General features: G+C 40.2%; 1 protein-coding gene across 1 annotated transcript; it reads left to right on the forward strand.

The window, feature by feature from the left end:
* The first annotated feature begins 7,014 nt into the window (after nucleotides 1-7,014).
* On the forward strand, nucleotides 7,015-18,008 carry Octbeta1R (Octopamine beta1 receptor). Its single transcript, XM_064694660.1, has 7 exons — nucleotides 7,015-7,633; nucleotides 11,723-11,920; nucleotides 11,985-12,156; nucleotides 14,381-14,517; nucleotides 14,574-14,756; nucleotides 15,240-15,393; nucleotides 17,406-18,008. Exons 1-7 carry the CDS (start codon nucleotides 7,221-7,223, stop codon nucleotides 17,670-17,672), a joined length of 1,524 nt encoding a protein of 507 aa, XP_064550730.1. The 5' UTR covers nucleotides 7,015-7,220; the 3' UTR covers nucleotides 17,673-18,008.
* The last annotated feature ends 99 nt before the right edge of the window (nucleotides 18,009-18,107 follow it).

The following is an 18,107-nucleotide window of genomic DNA, read 5'->3' on the forward strand; positions in this document are numbered from 1 at the left end:
CGTTCACACAAAGGGCTGCCAGACACACAAAGCATGTTGATGTCGAGCATGCACGACTTAAAGTTACCCCAAAATTAACTAAAAAGAATTTTTGTATTGATTTATTATAAAAAAAATGTTTGATAAATAGACGAAAATAAACTTTCAGATGCACTATTAAAAGGAAATAAGGCTCACAATTGATTATCTAATTATTATTATTAGGAAAGTTTTCAAGCTTGCTGTCTTATGTTTATTTAATTGCTATAAATCTTGCTTGTTCCAACATATCTACAGGGAACTGTCCAACTAATTCTACATTACAATAAGTTTTGATATAGAATATGTTGAGCCTCTTGTATTCATAATTTTTAACAACTGTATTGTGTTCATTTTACCCAGATGATGGGTATGAAAACTATCCCTTTGCCTGCTTGTCATGATTTAGCTCACAGTTTTATTTGCATATAAAAAACAGGCCTCAGGTTGTAATTAGCAATCCGTTGTAATGTTTGAGAGTATGTGTGCATATGAATTTTCAATTGAGCCAACCTTCAAATTGTTCTTGTTGCTTTCTATTATGTTCGCCTGCAACATTCTTTTATATATTTTACACATATTTATAAATATCAAATAATATATATACATAGGTAACAGCATATGCTAAATAAAGAAATAAACAGTTGTGCAGGATTTTTTATTTTGATTTTAACCGATTTGAAGGTCTGTACGTGGATGAAAGCATGCGAAAGCCTCTTATATTTGCGATTGCTTCCGTGAAGCTTGTTAAGCCTCGACACGTGTGCTCGCTCATGCGTATCAAGTTCAAATGTCACAGTCGCCAAGAGTAGCAAATGATTTGAATTTGTTTTCAACCTTGTGCACGAAACTTTTTGCGTATTTTTTGTTCCTTTCAATAAATGTCGAACTTGAAATCAATCATATGAAAGGTTAACCTAAGCCTTAGATGTGTGAGTTGGTTCTACAAAAAGGGTTTTCGATTTTTCTGACTTCTATGCTAAGGCTTATAGAAACCGACAGATGCTATTCGATTGGCCGCCAGCTGCTGTATATGAATATAATGTATGTACACTCATTCTCTTGGCCCGTAAAATGTTGTAGTTTTGTACAGAAATCAGGTCAGCCCACAGGTTTTCATTGCCTCTGACATTTACTATTTACATTTGTAATTGTTACTTGTGCACTTTTATGACATGTCACTTCTGTATATTTATACCCTGAACCCATTCGAAATGGGTAAAAAGGGTATTATGTATTTGTGCAAGTGTATGTAACAGGCAGAAGGAATCATCTCCGAACCCATAAAGTATATATATTCTTGATCAGCATCAACAGCCGAGTCGATCTAGCCATGTCCGTCTGTCTGTCCGTCCGTCCGTCCGTCCGTCCGTCTGTCCGTCCGTCCGTCCGTCCGTCTGTCCGTCCGTCTGTCTGTCCGTATGTATGAACGCAAGGACCTCACCTATAAGAGCTAGAGAAATTTTAGCTATAGGTCCTCCTAGTGCATGCACAGATCGAGTTTGTTTCCGATATTCGATAACTTGCCCCATTTCCAAGTAATCGATATCGAATAAGAGCTAGAGTCGCCAAACTCAAGTATCTTTCATTTTATACCTATCGCCTGTTGGAAGAAGCGGATTCAGGGTATCCCCTAGTCGGGAGCTCCCAACTAGAACCTCCTACTTGCTTATTTTTATTTTGTTGCTGCCATATTCCAGGAATATTTTAGAAAATGCCACCCTTTCTAGTTGTCAGCCACATTGAAAAGCTCTGTTTAAACCACAGCAGTGGTTGTTGTCGTTGTCACCAGCCATGTGAATGTGAAAAGCCGCTTAAATGCTGCCAGCCTCAAAAGTTCGCTCCAGCTCAGCTCAGCTTGCATGTTGTGCGTGTGCGTGTGTGTGTGTGTGTGTGTGTGTGTGTTATGCAAACTAAATTCAAATTGTGTACAAAAAAATGCTATTCAGAAATTTGTAACGCGTATTTGAGGCCATTTAGCTGGCAAATGCAAATACAAATACATGGTTGCAATTTAAAATGTAAATGCTCGAGGCCAAGGAGATGGCCAATTTGCTGTTGGTCAGCAATCTACATAGATGTGCGTGTGTGCGTGTGTGTGTGTGTGTGCCGTATTGCATGCCGTTCCGTCATAATAATGCAGAGGAAAAGAACGTGTTTGTGGGTAGATGAATAATTGAACTGCGACTTCCGCACCGCCAGCTGATTGCCCGATACAGTTCGCAGCACTCGCAAGGTCATGGCGCACACACACACACACACGCACACTCACACACATACGCCCTGCGCTTGTGTGCTTCATGTTGGGCAACCGAAAGTTTTCTCGTTTCCTTTTCCATTTGATTTATCAAATGGCCGCTATAAACCAAAAATGTTGCCCCTTGTTTTCTGTGGTCGGGCAGATCGCTGCGGCTTTATCTTTGCATATTTCGAGGCGCCCAATTAGTTTCGATTCGTTGGCATTCGATTTGTTGTTTACGCATTCGGTTCGATTTGTTCGATTTGGCCAGCAAAAGAATGTTCGCTTGATTTCATTTGTTGTCCCTCGGCTCGTCCTTTTATCGTGGTCGCATCGCATCGCATCGCATCCGTTTTGTCTTTGCGCATTTTTAGCACTCAATTAATTCCCGCATCTGGCGAAAAGGACTCGAGCAATATTTTTCTGACCACGTCCTTGTCCGCTGTCCTGTCCTCCGCATTAATACTGCCGTGATAAATGACCCAAGTATTTTTTATACTTACGCTACTCGAGCCCACTTTGGAAGTGAAATCAATTAGCGTTAAAAATCTGCGTTGCCTGCATAAATAAAAAATTAATTAAAATCAGCGAAAAGTATTTAATACTCGCCCCACCCAGATTCCAAGATTCCAGCACAAAGAAAGTAATTAAAGCCCAAAATCGACAACTGACCTTAATCCAAGCCAACAAAAAACTTGCTGTCTTTGTACGACGAAAATGTCTTTAGTTATTCTACACAACTGTGTGTGTGTGTGTGTGTGTGTGTGTGTTAGCCAAAGCAAATAGCTGACGCCTGGCCTCGCCCAATGCCCAGCTGTAAATAAACACTGGCAAATTCAAATAAGCAAAAATAAGTACGAATAAATAACTTATAAGGGAAGGCAAGAGAAAAAAGAATATCCGCAGGTAGCCAGCCAGCGAATCATTCTCGATTGCACCTCAACAATGGCCAGACGGGCCGTAGTCGGAGCCCAAACGAAATGAATCACATCCCGTCACAATATGAATGGAGCGTCGTGTGAACGACCCGCTGACCCACCAGCCCATAAACCCGCAACGAGAGGCGGCACAGTGGATACAACAGATCGAAACTACAAAAATAAATCAAATAATATATAATTTAAATAAAATACTTTCAAGGAACTGAGACTATGCTATACCTTTAGCAGCTCAATTATGTTCCACGTTATGATAGCTCCTAATTCATCGAAAACTTTTATATTAATATCAAAACACATTTTAATAAATATCGCCCTTCTATGCAATTCTCATGCAAAGACAGTCATATTAAAAGTGTTGTTTGCCCGTCTCTCTACTTATTTCGCTTGATCTCTCCTTCTTATATTTATAACTAATATATAAAGAAATAGAAAGCTCAATTATATTTCACATAACGATAGCTCCCAAAACATTGAAAACTATTATATTCATATAAAAACACACTATTTTAAATATCGCCCTTCTATGCAATTCTCATTAACAGACAGTTTGCCTGTCTCTCTCACTCTCTCTCTTGTTTCGGTTGATCTCTCCTTCTTATATTTATAACTAATATATAATTACATAATTATATTTAATAAGAATACACAATACTGACCAAATTGTGATTTATTAAGATGATGTTCAAATAAAAGAGATATTCTTAACTTTTTGGTAATGAGAAATATTCAAAATGTTCACTTTTGCTTCTTCCTGCTCAATTTCTTTCCCTCTCTCTCTCTCTCTCTCTCTTTCTTTCTGTGTTAAATTCATGGTTTCGATCTCGTTCCCACTTCCAGTCGAATTTTCATTAATAGATAAAATAACATCATGGACATGGATATTTATCAGCCTTAGGTACTTTATTGATTTTATATAAAGTATAAATGAGCTCTCGCTAATTCCCATATGCTTTGACCTCTATGCAGCACGTATTGCTGTCAGTTGAAACTGAAATATTCATTTCTGCGCCATTGTATGTTGACCTTCTCCTAAACATGACCTTCCCCTAAGATTGAATGAATCCCAAAAGCAAACAAGCGCTGCCAAATCCCAGATACTTTAACAACAAATAAAAGTCGAAAGAAAAAGAAACGAAAAGAAAAGCGTGAAAAACGCGAGTCAGCCAACAATCTGGACTAGGCCCTGAGAGAGAGAGAGAGAGAGGGAGAGAGGGGGAAAGTGAGACTGGGATGAAAGTGGGCTGAGAAGGGCTAGCGGCTGTGGTTTGAAATGTCCTTACCTTGAGCACCGATGTTGTGCGCCTGTGAACGGCAACCAATCTCAATCGACTTCAGTTCTGCTCTCCTCGCCTCTCGTCCTCCGACCTGAATCCCCACAGCCCTTGGGCACTTGTGAGGCACAGCTGCAGCTATTATGCTCTTCTTCTTGCCGTATTGTTGTGAAGCATTGTCAATGTGGTTGACAAAAGGACTCTTGGCAAAGCAGCAGAGCACCGCCGCGTGACATATTTCAAGATTTTCATTTCGTGTTTTTCTTCTCGCTTTTTTTTTTGTCGTTCTTGTTATTGATTTAAAGTTCACTTCAGCTGGGCAAATGGGAAATAAAAGCGTGCGCGCGCTTTTGTGTGCAAGTGTCGCTGTGTGCGTGCCGACACGAAATTCATTTACCCGAAAGCTAGAGGTAGAGCACCCAAAGGTAGAGCACCTAAAACACACAACACAATCCCATCAGCTTTATACTTTGTTAGCTACACACACACGCCCACGCACACGCACACACACCCACACGCACACGCACACGCACATACATTAGCATCTACTGTTTGTTATATTTAAGAGACTTGCAAGTCAAAGCCGCAAATGTTTGCTTAACCGGAAGCAAATCAAAAGATAACTCCCACACACACCACCACACACGCACACACACACACTCACTTTTGTAAATAGCAACATATTTTTTTGGCAACAGCCTTTAGATATTTGTCTATGCGCAACTTGACGGCCTTCTTCCGTTGCCAGGCTTTCGTTTTAAGTTCCTAAGTTCCGGTAGCGTTAAAATAATCCCATATCCTTAAAATATATTTATATTTAATCTAAAATTTCGCAAACCAAAAAACAAAACGTTTTTTATTTTAGTCTTGCTTCAGTCTAAAATATGCATTGAAGCTTATTTATTTATGAGTAGCGCAAATATCGGAAAGTATTTAATTATTTATTTATATAAGCTAATCATATAGTTAAAACTAAATGTTAAGTGAATATCAGCAATGGCCGGCAGGGCCTGCAGCTACTATCAGAAAGTAAAAAGAGGTTTTTCTTATTATTCTTAATCAAACTGTTTTATGAAGCCAAGCTTTTTTTGATAGAGTTTAATTCAATATATGTTTTGAGCAAGTTTTATAATTATATAAGAATCTGGCGACTTATAACTAAATACACAAAGAACTTAAAAGCTATTTAACAAATTAAATATTAAACAAAAAAAAAATGATGTTTAGGTTGCGCTATTTTTTGTTGTAATTGCTCCGGTTTAAAGTTTAAAAAGAAATAGGAGTTCCTGGTTTGGACCCATCCTTTTCAAGCCCGAATTTGGCCTTGATTTTGATACGTGTTTACTTTAACATGCATTATTTTTTTATATCAATGAATCAATGAAAGGTTAATCAAGAACTCATTTTCAAAATGAAGCCAACAACATGTTTTGGCGGTTATATATTTTATAGAGTTCCATTAAATTATGAACAGCAAACTATAATTACTAACAACTAAAAAACAACTACAAAGAATCTGAAAGCTAAAGTAATTATAACCTAAGAAGTATGCTGCGGTTATCTTTTAAATAAATTAGAAAATCTTAAGTTGACTATACGATAGTTTAGATTTAGATAGTGACTAAAAGACTTAGTAGTTGCTAAGAATAATGAGATGATTTGTAGTTATAGCAAAACAGACATCATTGGCGTATAAAAAAGCAAGTTAAATTCCTGAAAATTTTCATTTTATAAGCTTTTTATTAAATGTTCAATAGAAGTTAAAATGCAACCGAGAGCAGCCGTTTTTTCCAGAACCTTAAACCAACTTAAAAGATTGCAGTTTTTATGCCGAGAACTATTACCGATTAATATTTGCTTACAAGCACAGAACTTCTGTGGAATTTGTTAGATAGATGTTTGATTGGAAACCTGCGCTGCTTGGCAAATTGGAAAAGTTGTAGAAGAAGTGCTCCGATAATTTAAAAGTTGATAAGGATAAAATATTGACAGGCAACAGTTGTCGGCAAGCGGAAGGAAGCGAATTTTGTCGCTTAAGCTAAGGCGTTACAGAAAATGTCGCTGCCAGCAGACACATTGGCGCTATTTATGGCAAATTAAGCCAATTGAGTTGAGTGGGATTACGTTGGGCGCCAAACAATTTGATATCCCTGTGTGGGTAGCAATTGCCATTGGCAGTGCTCAGCCAACGGCTCATCCGTAGCTTTATTTGTGTTTCTAGTGTGTGTAGGTGTGTGTGTGTGTGTGTGGGTATTCGTTAGTCAAGCGCCTGGAGCTGCACAATTTATACCAATACCATCAAAGGGACAAGGTGTTTATGAGGCTGGTTTTACATTTGCATGTTGTACAAATTGTGGCCCGCCCCGAGCCGCAGGCTCAGATGGTTGATAAATCGTTGGCACGTTCTGTGCTTCATTAAACTGGCACAACAAATGCCAAATTGATACAAATCGAATAAGTATAGATTTCAATGCGACAATAAATGAAATATGAGCACTAATAAATCGTTCATATCTATTCAATTGCAGACTTGGCCAGCAACTGCTGTCGGCAGTAAAAGCAAAAGTCAATAGCAACAACAGCAACAAACAACAGCAAACAACAAATGACAGCTACATTCAGCATGTCCTGCACGGCGAGCGCCCCTAACCACGACAGCAGTGAGTGGCAAGCCAATAATTGCATTCGATTCAAGGACTAACTTTGCCACCGAAGCGCAACAGCAACAAAATAACAATTTTGCCATCCACAATGACTCTCATGCGCAGGATAACGGCAACGGCTGCGACTGCGGCGAGGAGCCTGCTCGAGGATGCGGAAGGAGCGGGGGCGACATCACAACCCGTTTACATGCCACTGCTGCTGGAGGCAACGGCCGAGGTATCAGCATCGGCACATGCGAGCTATTTGAATTTCGTTGCCGATGGACTCATCGATGTGGACGAAGGTGTCGGCAACGGCGGCAGCCGGTCCGTTCCTTTGGCTGATGTTGGCGCTGGCCATGTCCAGGACAATGGCAGCACTGCCGCAGCCGCTGCCGAAACGGGCGGCGCGCATTTGACATTTGTCATCGTCAAGTGTTTCATTATTGGTTTCATCATACTGGCCGCCATACTGGGTAACATGCTGGTGATTGTATCCGTTATGCGCCACCGGAAATTGCGGTGAGTTTTGATCGCGTTGCCAGCCACAACGGCAACAAAAAACGAGAAAGATGGGCTATCTTCGGCACGCCGCAGATTGAATACCCTTACAGACCCAACCTTTTCATAATGCTCATAGATAATGCCGAGTATGGTTAAGATATCTTGAAAAACAAAAAAGTTTTCCATACAACAACTTAATTATTGACCAATCGTTCCTATGGCAGCTAAATGATATAGTAGTCCGATGCTGTTAGGATTTTGCAAATATATGAGGAGCATAGTAAAACTAATAATTGCCAAGTTTGGTCAAGATATCCTGATAAACAAAAAAGTTTTTCATATAAGAACCTACTTTTCGACCGATCGTTCCTATGGCAGCTATATGATATAGTGGTCCAATGTAAATAAGATTTTGCATAAATGTAGGGAACATAGTAAAACTAATAAATGCCGAGTTTGATCAAGATATATTAATTAACAAAAAAGTTTTTCATATAAGAACCTACTTTTCGATCGATCGTTTCTATGGCAGCTATATGATATAGTGCTCCGATCCAGCTGGTCCCAACGTATGTACTGCTTGCAACAGAAGGAGCAACGTCTGCAAAGTTTCATGACGATAGCTTTAAAACTCAGAGACTAGTTCGCATAGAAACAGACAGACGGACAGACCGACTTGGCTATATCGACTCGGCTGTTGATACTGATCAAGAATATATATACTTTATGGTGTCGGAGATGTCTCCTTCTATGCGTTACACATTTCACGACAAAATGATAATACCCTCTGCAAGGGTGTAAAAACAGTAATGGAAGCAACGCCCAAACGTGTTTAATTTATTCCTTCAGCCATTGGCCCGACTAGCTTGCGGCGCGCTTTTATTTTAAAACCCTGTGCGCATTAAAAATGGTTTAAAATGGTAACAGCTTTTGTACAAATAGGAGTGAAGCCATTTTGCCAGCTTTTGTACAAATAGGAGTGAAGCCATTTTGCCCTATTATGTAGAGATATGTATAGATACTGTTGATCAGTAGCAAAAACGGAGTCGATTTATCCATGTCCGTCTATAGCTATCGATCCCAGAGACTATAAGAGCTAGAGAATTTTTTATTATCGATTGCTTGTCCCGTTTTTATGAAATCGATAAAAATTGATATCGAAATCCGGAGAAATGTATTAGCACAGATCCAAAATATGGAACTTTTCGAATTGTAACGACAGCTAAACGCTCGGCTTAGGGTATCTGCTGGTCTGGCATTGCCGACACTCGCACTCTTTCTTGTTTATTATTGAATTGTTCGCCACAAAGCAGCATTGTCATCAGCGGACATCAAGGACACGGCCAGGACTTTGTGTCTATGTAGCTTTTTGCGCTGTGGCCGCAGGCGTGTTAATCCCGTTCGCCTTAGCGCCCATTAGCTGGCCATCATTTATCATATTTTGGCCAAGTTGCGTGTCAAGATATTTGTCAACCAACTGCTTGTTGGGAGGAGGAGGAGGAGGGGGGGGGGGGCGGTATCTGTTTAATAACTTGACCCCATTGGCATACTTATGTGCGGCACTGTCAAATGTCAAAAACGTGCGTAATTACATCGAATATGTTAATAAGAAGCGCGCATTAAAATATTGTGGCCTTCTTCAAAAAGGCCACACACACACACGGCCGGGTTGGTTGGCATTTCATTTACGACGGTTCGTATAAATTTTGTGGCAACAACAACAACAACAACTGAGTTGTGGGCGACTGTCACCCTGCGGCCTAAGGCAGTTCTTCATAATTTTGTACGTGTTTCAGGCACAAATTCATATGTTGTATTTTGCTGGCATTTAAGCAACATAAAGCACACACATACACACCTCCCTCTCCCTCTCCCTCCCCCTCCCCTACGCTACAGGCCCGGGGGCGTCCAATGTCAAGGCATAACAACTCTTAAAGCAGCCCAAGAAAATGTACACCTTGGCGACAGCCCAAAGGGCCACACAGAGACACCACTGACATTTGCGGGGCTCATTTAACTTGTGGAGCCTGCGTAGCTGGGTAATTTTGATGCCCGGGCAGAAAGGGCAGGTAATGGAATGCCAGATGTCTATTGCCAGGTGCATAAAATTTTTTTATCTGGCTGCTGCTTCTTCTTTTGGGCCATTTCAAATGTTTTGCTTAGCTGCGCAGTTTAAATCATTATGGCAAATTAAGCCTAATTATGCTTAACATGCATTCCTACTTAAGTCTCTTGCCCGTGAGTGCCCTCTATGTGTGTGCATGTGTGTGTGTGTGTGTGTGCGTGTCAAATCACAGGTGTGCGTCTAACTCCAGCTTCGCATAGCCTGCGATAATTTGGGCCTCATTTAACCTGACTACATCACAAGGCTGTGTAAACGTGCAGAAAACTCTTTTCCTAGTTCAAAGAGATAGCCAATTGTACGTGTGCGGCTGGCTGACTTAATATCCGGTCCACTAATTGAAGAAACTTTCCTACAGACCATTAAGGTGAAACAAACTAAAACTCGGTTGTGTTGCGGCATGTCTAAATAGAGCTATATAAGTTATATGGACTGCAAAGATGAAATGCTGCTTATTATATTCTAGTTCTAGTCATATTACGGCAGCAATTCGTGTGGAATTTTATGTCTTACGGCTTAAACTTGTTTAATAAGAGCTCTAAGAGTTACTAATAAATGCTGGGCTTGTCAGCCTCCGCAGCATATTTTAACATAATGTTAAACTGTTTTCGCTAATCTGTGTGACGTAATAAACTCAAATTACAATGCTGTCACCTTGCATCTAATATTCCCCAACAAGTTAACAGCTTGCAATTAACATTTAATGTGAATTCTAAAATGTATCGAGCTGTGTATCGATAAGTCAAAGACAATAAAAACACTGCAGAGAATAACAACACACATTCAAATATGCTGTTATGCATGCATATTCACACACATACAAATACAATTGCTTGCACGGCCCTTACAGAGCCGATGCTGTGAGTACATTCTATTTATAACTTTTCGCTCTTTCAGCTGTGAGAGCGCAATGATACTGACTTTGTTTTCGTTCTCAATCTTAGTGTTGATATTGTCTTTGGATAAGTGTTGTCAATTTTCAAAATAGCATTGCCACATTTTAAAACTTCACTTAACAGATAATGCATGTCAAAACAGAATTTAAAATTTACATTGCAATAAACAAGGTTTAAACTAGTGTTTAATCTATTCCATAGATTTTCAAGAATATTCAACTAAACATCTATTAAACAATGTTCAACATAGCCCACAACAAGCTACCAATCATTTCGAAACTGCGTATCTTGCCTCTTCAAAGACCCCAAATTTTAATGGTGAAGTTGACAAGTCATAAATCTAATTAAACTTGTCACCTATCAGAATGGACGTGGCACCGTTCATGCTGCTGCTCCTGCTCCTTCATCCTTTAATCGGCTTTAAAGCGACGCCTTTTTACTACTTATATTCTGATGTTGCCTTCTACCTTGTTGCCATTTTCTGCGTGGTGGTTAAAGCTGGCCATCAACTGTCCGCCTTTGGCCAACCCCTTGCCTTGTCTGCCATTTGACTGCCGGCATCTGGCGCTGCTTCCTGCGGATTGTAATTAAGTTTTGTGGGCGTTTGGGCGTAGAATTGTGCGTGGTTCATTGGCCTAGTGTAAATTGTGAATTATGAAAATGTAATTGCCTCTCGCTTAAAGTTTCGGCAATTAAAGCTGCAATCAGTTTTCAGCGTTGCGCATACGCCGTGTGTACATAATTGAGTTTAACATTCTGCGGTGCTTGTTATTATTTATACTGCTGGTGGCTGCTGCTGGTGCCGCCGTGTGTTAAGCAAATTATCAATTAACTCATTAAACTCCGAAATCCACAGTCAGGCCAGACGACATGCGGCTGTCACATGCGGCGTATGTGTAATATGAGCACAAGTTTTCGTACCACACAAAACTGACAAGTTATTAAGACGATAAGCTGAAGGGAAAACTAGACGCGGGAGTATTATGACATAAATGTGCAGTGCATAAAACTCAATTTGTACAACTTTTACATTTCCATCCGTCCAAAGTTTTTGAGATTTCCTTTTGCATATTCCTGCTTAATTTACAGCATCATCACGAACTATTTTGTGGTTTCACTGGCCGTGGCCGACATGCTGGTTGCCCTCTGTGCCATGACTTTTAATGCTTCCGTCGAAATATCGGGCAGATGGATGTTCGGATCGCTCATGTGCGACATTTGGAACAGTTTTGACGTCTACTTCTCCACGGCCAGCATTATGCATCTATGCTGCATTTCGGTGGACAGGTAAGTGGCCAGCAACAAATGCCATAGCCGCACAGGTAACCCAAAAAAACACTGTTATTCTCAGGTACTATGCGATTGTGCAGCCGCTGGACTATCCGCTTATAATGACGCATCGTCGTGTGTTCATCATGCTGCTGATGGTTTGGCTGTCGCCGGCGCTGCTCTCGTTCCTGCCCATCTGCTCGGGCTGGTATACCACTAACGAGAACTGGAAGTATCTCAAATCCAATCCCCATGTAAGCTGCCTTAATTTTGTGCCTGCATTGTTTATTCAATTTCCCAGCGCATCAGAATTCCAAATTCGCAGCTTCCGCTCCGAGATTACGTGTCGGTGTGTGCAGGTGTGTGTAGGTGTGTGCAGGTGTGTGCGTCTGTGTTGGAGGTAACTGCCAGACATGCATTTTGCTGCCTGCTGCCCCACATATTGGCCACAAGGTGTGCCATAAATTCTGCCAACACCTGCAAGTCTAGTTGGCACTTGGACTTTAATTCAGACCAGAGTTGGACGCGTGTCGGAATTTATTATCACGACACAAGACCTTTTACTCTGGATGTAAAATATATATAAGAGGTTTTAAAAAAATTCTTCAACAACGATACAATTTTATGTTGGAAATCCTATTTTTAGATTTATAGAGTGTATACATTGACCCTCTAGTATTTATTATTATATCTTTTTAATTTGAAACTTTACTTAAGGACATTCATTAAATTGTGTAATGCCTTCTGATATTCTGATATAAAAGAATTAATGGTATGAGGCCTGACGGGTGGTTCGTAGGCTGAAAGCGCTTTAGCTCCAGCCGATTACAATGTACTTCCTTGATTCCTTGATTCCTTAGAAAATTTTGAGTATATATGACATAACAAAGATTAAACTAATACCTGGATTGAAGGATGTGGAAAACCAGATTCGCGATTCGGTAGCTAAAGGCAGAGAATTTGTTCGAATCGTGAACCACAAATCGATGTAGCTTGTAGATTATACTTAATCATAGACTCCCAAGGGAAACTCTATACTGAAAACTGCCGACATATTTGGCACTTGGATCCCATAATGTATATATATAATATATATATCTATAGAATATAGATATACTTCATCAAGAAGGCGAGCTGATGTGGTCGAGGTGTCCATTCGTCTTTATCAATCGTGCTGTCAATCTCGAATACTAAAATATCGATAAATATCGATTTAAGTTCAAAGTTTTTAACTCAAATATTGCTAGAGTTAGATACAACCAACTTGGCATGGAGCTTCTCGATAGCATACACAGCTTAGGATTATTTCATTTCTTTGATACCTCTTCCAATTCCCTTAAAAAAAACTAAAAAAAAAATAAACTAATTTTGAATGCCATCAATGTGCCCTGTCCTGTAAGGATCGGTCTATAGACACTGAAGCTATATATGCTGTATATGCAATTATGAATTTTTCGAAGTGTGTGTGTATAGAGTGCATAGTTAGCTTGCCTGTATGTAATTACACACATACTCATGTGTGTATGTGTGTGTGTGTTTGCAGCTTTCTGGGTATCTCCCGCTCGGGTTCTCCCGCCTAGAGCTTGCCCGTAAAATGCGCATATTCCATTCGAGCAGCTCATATTAAGTTCAGGTAGAGGTTCACGATAGAGAACACGACACGCGTCCAGCTCTGTTGGCTCAGACTGAGAGCTTGGTTGAAGGAAAATTGATTTATGTGTGCAGCGTTTTTATGCTATTTTAGGCGCTCAGCCGACGGCTGGCATATTTATTACTAAGTCTGCTTTATTGGCCAGTTTTCGACATGAGCACGTCCTGGACCAGGTACCAACATATTTGTTAAGTTGTCAGCGAAAGTGGTTCAATACCTGCTGCCTACTGCTGCTGCCTAACAAGCTGCTGTCGGAGGGAGACTCGAGCCAGCTTTCCGCCATACAAATGCTGATGTATAAATAAATGTAATTATATTTGCGTTTGTGGTGTCTCGTGCTTCTGCTTGTGCTTGTGCTTGTGCCGCCTGTCCATAATTTTCGACTTCACACAAAGCGCCCGACTCGTTGAAAGCCCTTTGCATACATTAGCATTCAACTTGGGCTTTAATTAGTTTAACTTATTGCTGCTGTTGTTCTTGTTGTACTCTCGCATAAATCTAATTAGATGGCCTCAGCAGAATTGTGGGCGTGGCAACAAGCATCACATCATTGATTTAATGTATGCGGTAATTGGGTTTCTAACATATTTATTGCTTGCAATTCAATGCAATAATCGCATTACGCATACGCAACGTTGCGCCCGCGATTAGCCATTGTCTGGCCGGGCTGCATATTGCATTTTACTGGCCACAGCAATTGGCAGTCTTTTGTTGAATTCACTTTACTAGGTTATTTATTTCGATTTATTCCATGAAATGACAGCCCTTGCATATCAAGTGCTGCACTCTCGGCGTGCAACGTGTAATCTATTTGAATTGAATTGCAGATATGCGAATTCAAAGTGAACAAAGCCTACGCCATTGTGAGCTCATCGATGAGCTTTTGGATACCGGGCATTGTCATGCTGTCCATGTACTATCGCATTTACCAGGAGGCGGACCGTCAGGAGCGTTTGGTCTACAGGTAAACCAATTAATTTGTTTGCCACAATTAACGCTAATTACATAGCCCGCACGCAGATCTAAAGTGGCCGCCCTGCTGCTGGAGAAGCACCTGCAGATTAGCCAGATACCCAAGCCGCGGCCAAGCATACAGGTGGAGCAGTCAACCATAACGACAATGCGGCGCGAACGGAAGGCGGCCCGCACATTGGGCATCATAATGAGCGCATTTCTGCTCTGCTGGCTGCCCTTCTTCTTATGGTGCGTACAGCAAGCAGGATATCAAATATTAGACAATTTACTAAGAAATTAATTGAAATACGTGCAAGTCATTTCTAAACAGCCAGTTATTATTTTGCTAGTATTTTATGAACATTTTAAAATAATTTTAATCACTGTCAAAGATTACAAGACCCGAAGACTTGATTTTCTTCTTGCGCCTAAAAGTATGCTATGCTTTTTTAGTTATAAGTTGAGATAAGAAAAGTTGAAAAGTAAAAGTTCTTTGCTCTAATAAACGAGTTGAAAGTTGCAACTAGCAAAAAACTAGACGTTAGTTATACTAACCGTGCTTAGTTAATTACTTATAAGGCAAGAGAAAGAAAACAAAGATATATGTATGAAAATTAAAAGTCTTTGCAAGTGAAGTTTCTACCATGACTGAATATACATATATATTATATTTATTTCTATATATATTATACATTTATATTTAAGTAATATATTGGTTTCCTTCCTCAACAGGTACATCATATTCACGCTCTGCGATAGCTGCAAAACCCCACGACTTGTTGTTGGCATTTTGTTCTGGATTGGTTACTTTAACTCGGCGCTGAATCCAATAATTTATGCATATTTCAATCGCGATTTTAGGGCCGCCTTCAAGAAGACGCTCAAGGTGAGTTCAATGTGAGGGGGGAGGGGGTTGGGCGATTTGTCCTATTTACGTATTGGGCGGGGCCTCATTATACAAATTGCCAAGTAAGACCTTCTATCAAATACATATTGCTTTTGAAAATACCTCGATTCCCAAACGCCGTTTGCCTCCCAACTAGACTTAGTTAGAAGCAGCTGCTGCAGCAACGGAAAACCCAAGTACAACAGCAACAACAACAACAACAACAAAGAGAACAACAACAACAATAAGAGCGGCAACTGCAACAGCGCCCAGAGGCCCATTCTGGTAGCTATGTATATGAGTTAACTTGGCGCTGCATTGGCAACTAGTGCCCCTTTTTAGCTTGAACTTAAAAACATAGCATATATATTAGCTGACTGAGCAACAGTATTAATTTACTATCAACTGTCAACTGCAGCTGCTTTAGCTTTTGCTTCTCCATGTCACGACTTTCATTGCGACTGCGAAATTGTTAATTGCCTGTTGACTTCCATGCACGACCTGCTTGCCCTTTCTCTATAACTGTAAAGCAATCTCTTGCAATTTCTCTGTCTCTATTGGCATCGTATGTACATACTATATTGTAAATTGGTTTGTTTTCCTCTATCTTTTATCTCTCCTCTCTCCTCTCTCATCTGCTCATCTTTTCCATGCACAGCTGGCTTTTACTCTACCGTTACGTTGCCTAACGTCCGACAAACGCTAAGCCCTGCCAGAGAATGCCACAAAACAAAATGTAATATTCAAATTGAAAAGCTTGCGCGCATATAAGTATGGTATCATAATATGTACATATCCATATATGAATGAGTTCACACACACACGCACACACATACAAACACACACATGCTGCTCTCTTTTCGGTTAAGCAACAACAGCACCTGTTACAAAACGGTCGCCAAACAAACAACAACAAACACTTATAAATGCGCATATTTTGATGCCCACAGTTTGTTTGAACAACATTTCTTTTTCTGCCTTTTTTTTATACCATTCTCATTTGGCACACTAGTCCTTAACAACAACGCACACATTTACACGAACACACATTGCGATTTAGCCAAGTCCGTCTGTAATAATCAGAAAATATAAGAGCCAATGATTTCAAACTGTAAACTTGGGTCCTTCTAGTGCAGGCCTATATTGATTTAAAATATCGATAACTCTACCCACTTTTACAAAATCGATGAGTATCGATATACGCTCTCTCACAATATGAGAATATCCCATTTTTGGTACCAGATTTACGAGGTAATTGTAAGAGTGTAGTAGGATAAATACATGTACATATGTACACACATACATAGACGCAGACACACATCAAGTCAATTTGATCAACAATTTCCCGTTTATCTCAAGTTCGCTCAATTGTACTATTCCTCTTGTTCTCTAATTCTTGCAAGAAGAGCTCGACAAGCTCAATTACTTCTTGTCTCGCTCACACATGCATAAACTACATGTCACTTCTCCTTTAGTCTGTAGGCATAAAACGAACCTGGAGTCAGTCGCGATCGAAAATTCGCATAAAATAGACGTACCGGGGCGATTTTGTGTTTAACTTCGTAAGCGACATTTGTCTTCTACAAGAGGTAGAGCCTACGTTTTTGATATTTTACACTCTTTTGTATGCCATATTTAAGAACTGCATAGGTATATTTGGAAGATCTACGCTGAGCTTAGGGTATATCCTAGTCGGACACTTTCGACTAAACCACTTTTACTTGTTTATTTTCATTTTCTTTTTTTTTTTTGTTTTACTAAAAAACTTTGCAGAGACATGTGCTGTCTACCTCACACCAACACACGCCCACCGCCCACCGCCCATACCCGAATTCCGAGTGTGTGTCTCTTTTTGTCTCTTATCTATTTATCTCGCTCGCTGTATCTGTCCCAGACGTCGTTTAAATATGCCTAACCTTTGCGTACGTAGTAAGCATTCTCTCTCTACGCCTATTTGCACTCATTTTGTCTGCGTCTGTTTGTATGTGTGTGTGTGTGCTTTTCTCTTGCAGAGCTGCTGTCCCTATGCGTTCATCAATTGTCGCGCCAGTCTGCGGGCAGCTGGAAGGGGAAACGGCGCTGGCGGCGGCCACCGAAGAGACAACGGCGGCATCAGAGACGGATCCGCCGAGCTGCCGGCCTATATGAACTCGACGGCCTCATCGGAGATACACATGAATGTGATGCGTGCGCGACAGTATACAGCTGGCACGCCCACGCCGACGCCCACAATGACAGGACAGGAGCAGCAGCAGCTGCATCCGCTCTACACCAACTAAGCCCTTTCAGCTCCTCTTCTCTTGCTTATGTGTAACTGTGTGTGTGTGTGCACAGCTAGATACAGCACAACCTATGCTAGGAATTCCATATATGTATATGTATTATCTATATATAGAGCTATATATGTATGCCCAGAACTATGACCACGCTAAGCAACAGTTAAAAATGGGTTTAAGCCGAACACGACAATCCCACAGAAAAATATTGAAGCCTTCAAAGAAAAAACAGATTATCCGAAATAGATGTGCAAAAAATACACTCGAAATATGAAATATGAATACGTACAATAAAAAAAAAAAGAAAACAAATTGAAATATTTACAAATTGAATTTAAAGCGAAATTGTTGGGCAAAACAAATAATGAAAGACAAGAATTGCAAATTCCTAGAATTGCCAGCAACGATTTCAAGCAACATTTGATTGGCATTTAGTGC

The sequence above is a fragment of the Drosophila montana genome, unplaced genomic scaffold (genome assembly GCF_035044405.1).
Source record: "Drosophila montana isolate Dmon_TW-CO22-7 unplaced genomic scaffold, ASM3504440v1 contig_3733_1, whole genome shotgun sequence".
NCBI lineage: Eukaryota > Metazoa > Arthropoda > Insecta > Diptera > Drosophilidae > Drosophila > Drosophila montana.

Excerpts from the sequence above, each read along its gene's own strand:
- Octbeta1R (XM_064694660.1), top strand. The coding sequence starts at position 7,221 with ATGACTCTCATGCGCAGGATAACGGCAACGGCTGCGACTGCGGCGAGG. Across the intron at positions 7,634-11,722 it reads ATGCGCCACCGGAAATTGCG|CATCATCACGAACTATTTTG; the intron begins GTGAGTTTTGAT and ends CTTAATTTACAG. Across the intron at positions 14,518-14,573 it reads CAGGAGCGTTTGGTCTACAG|ATCTAAAGTGGCCGCCCTGC; the intron begins GTAAACCAATTA and ends GCCCGCACGCAG.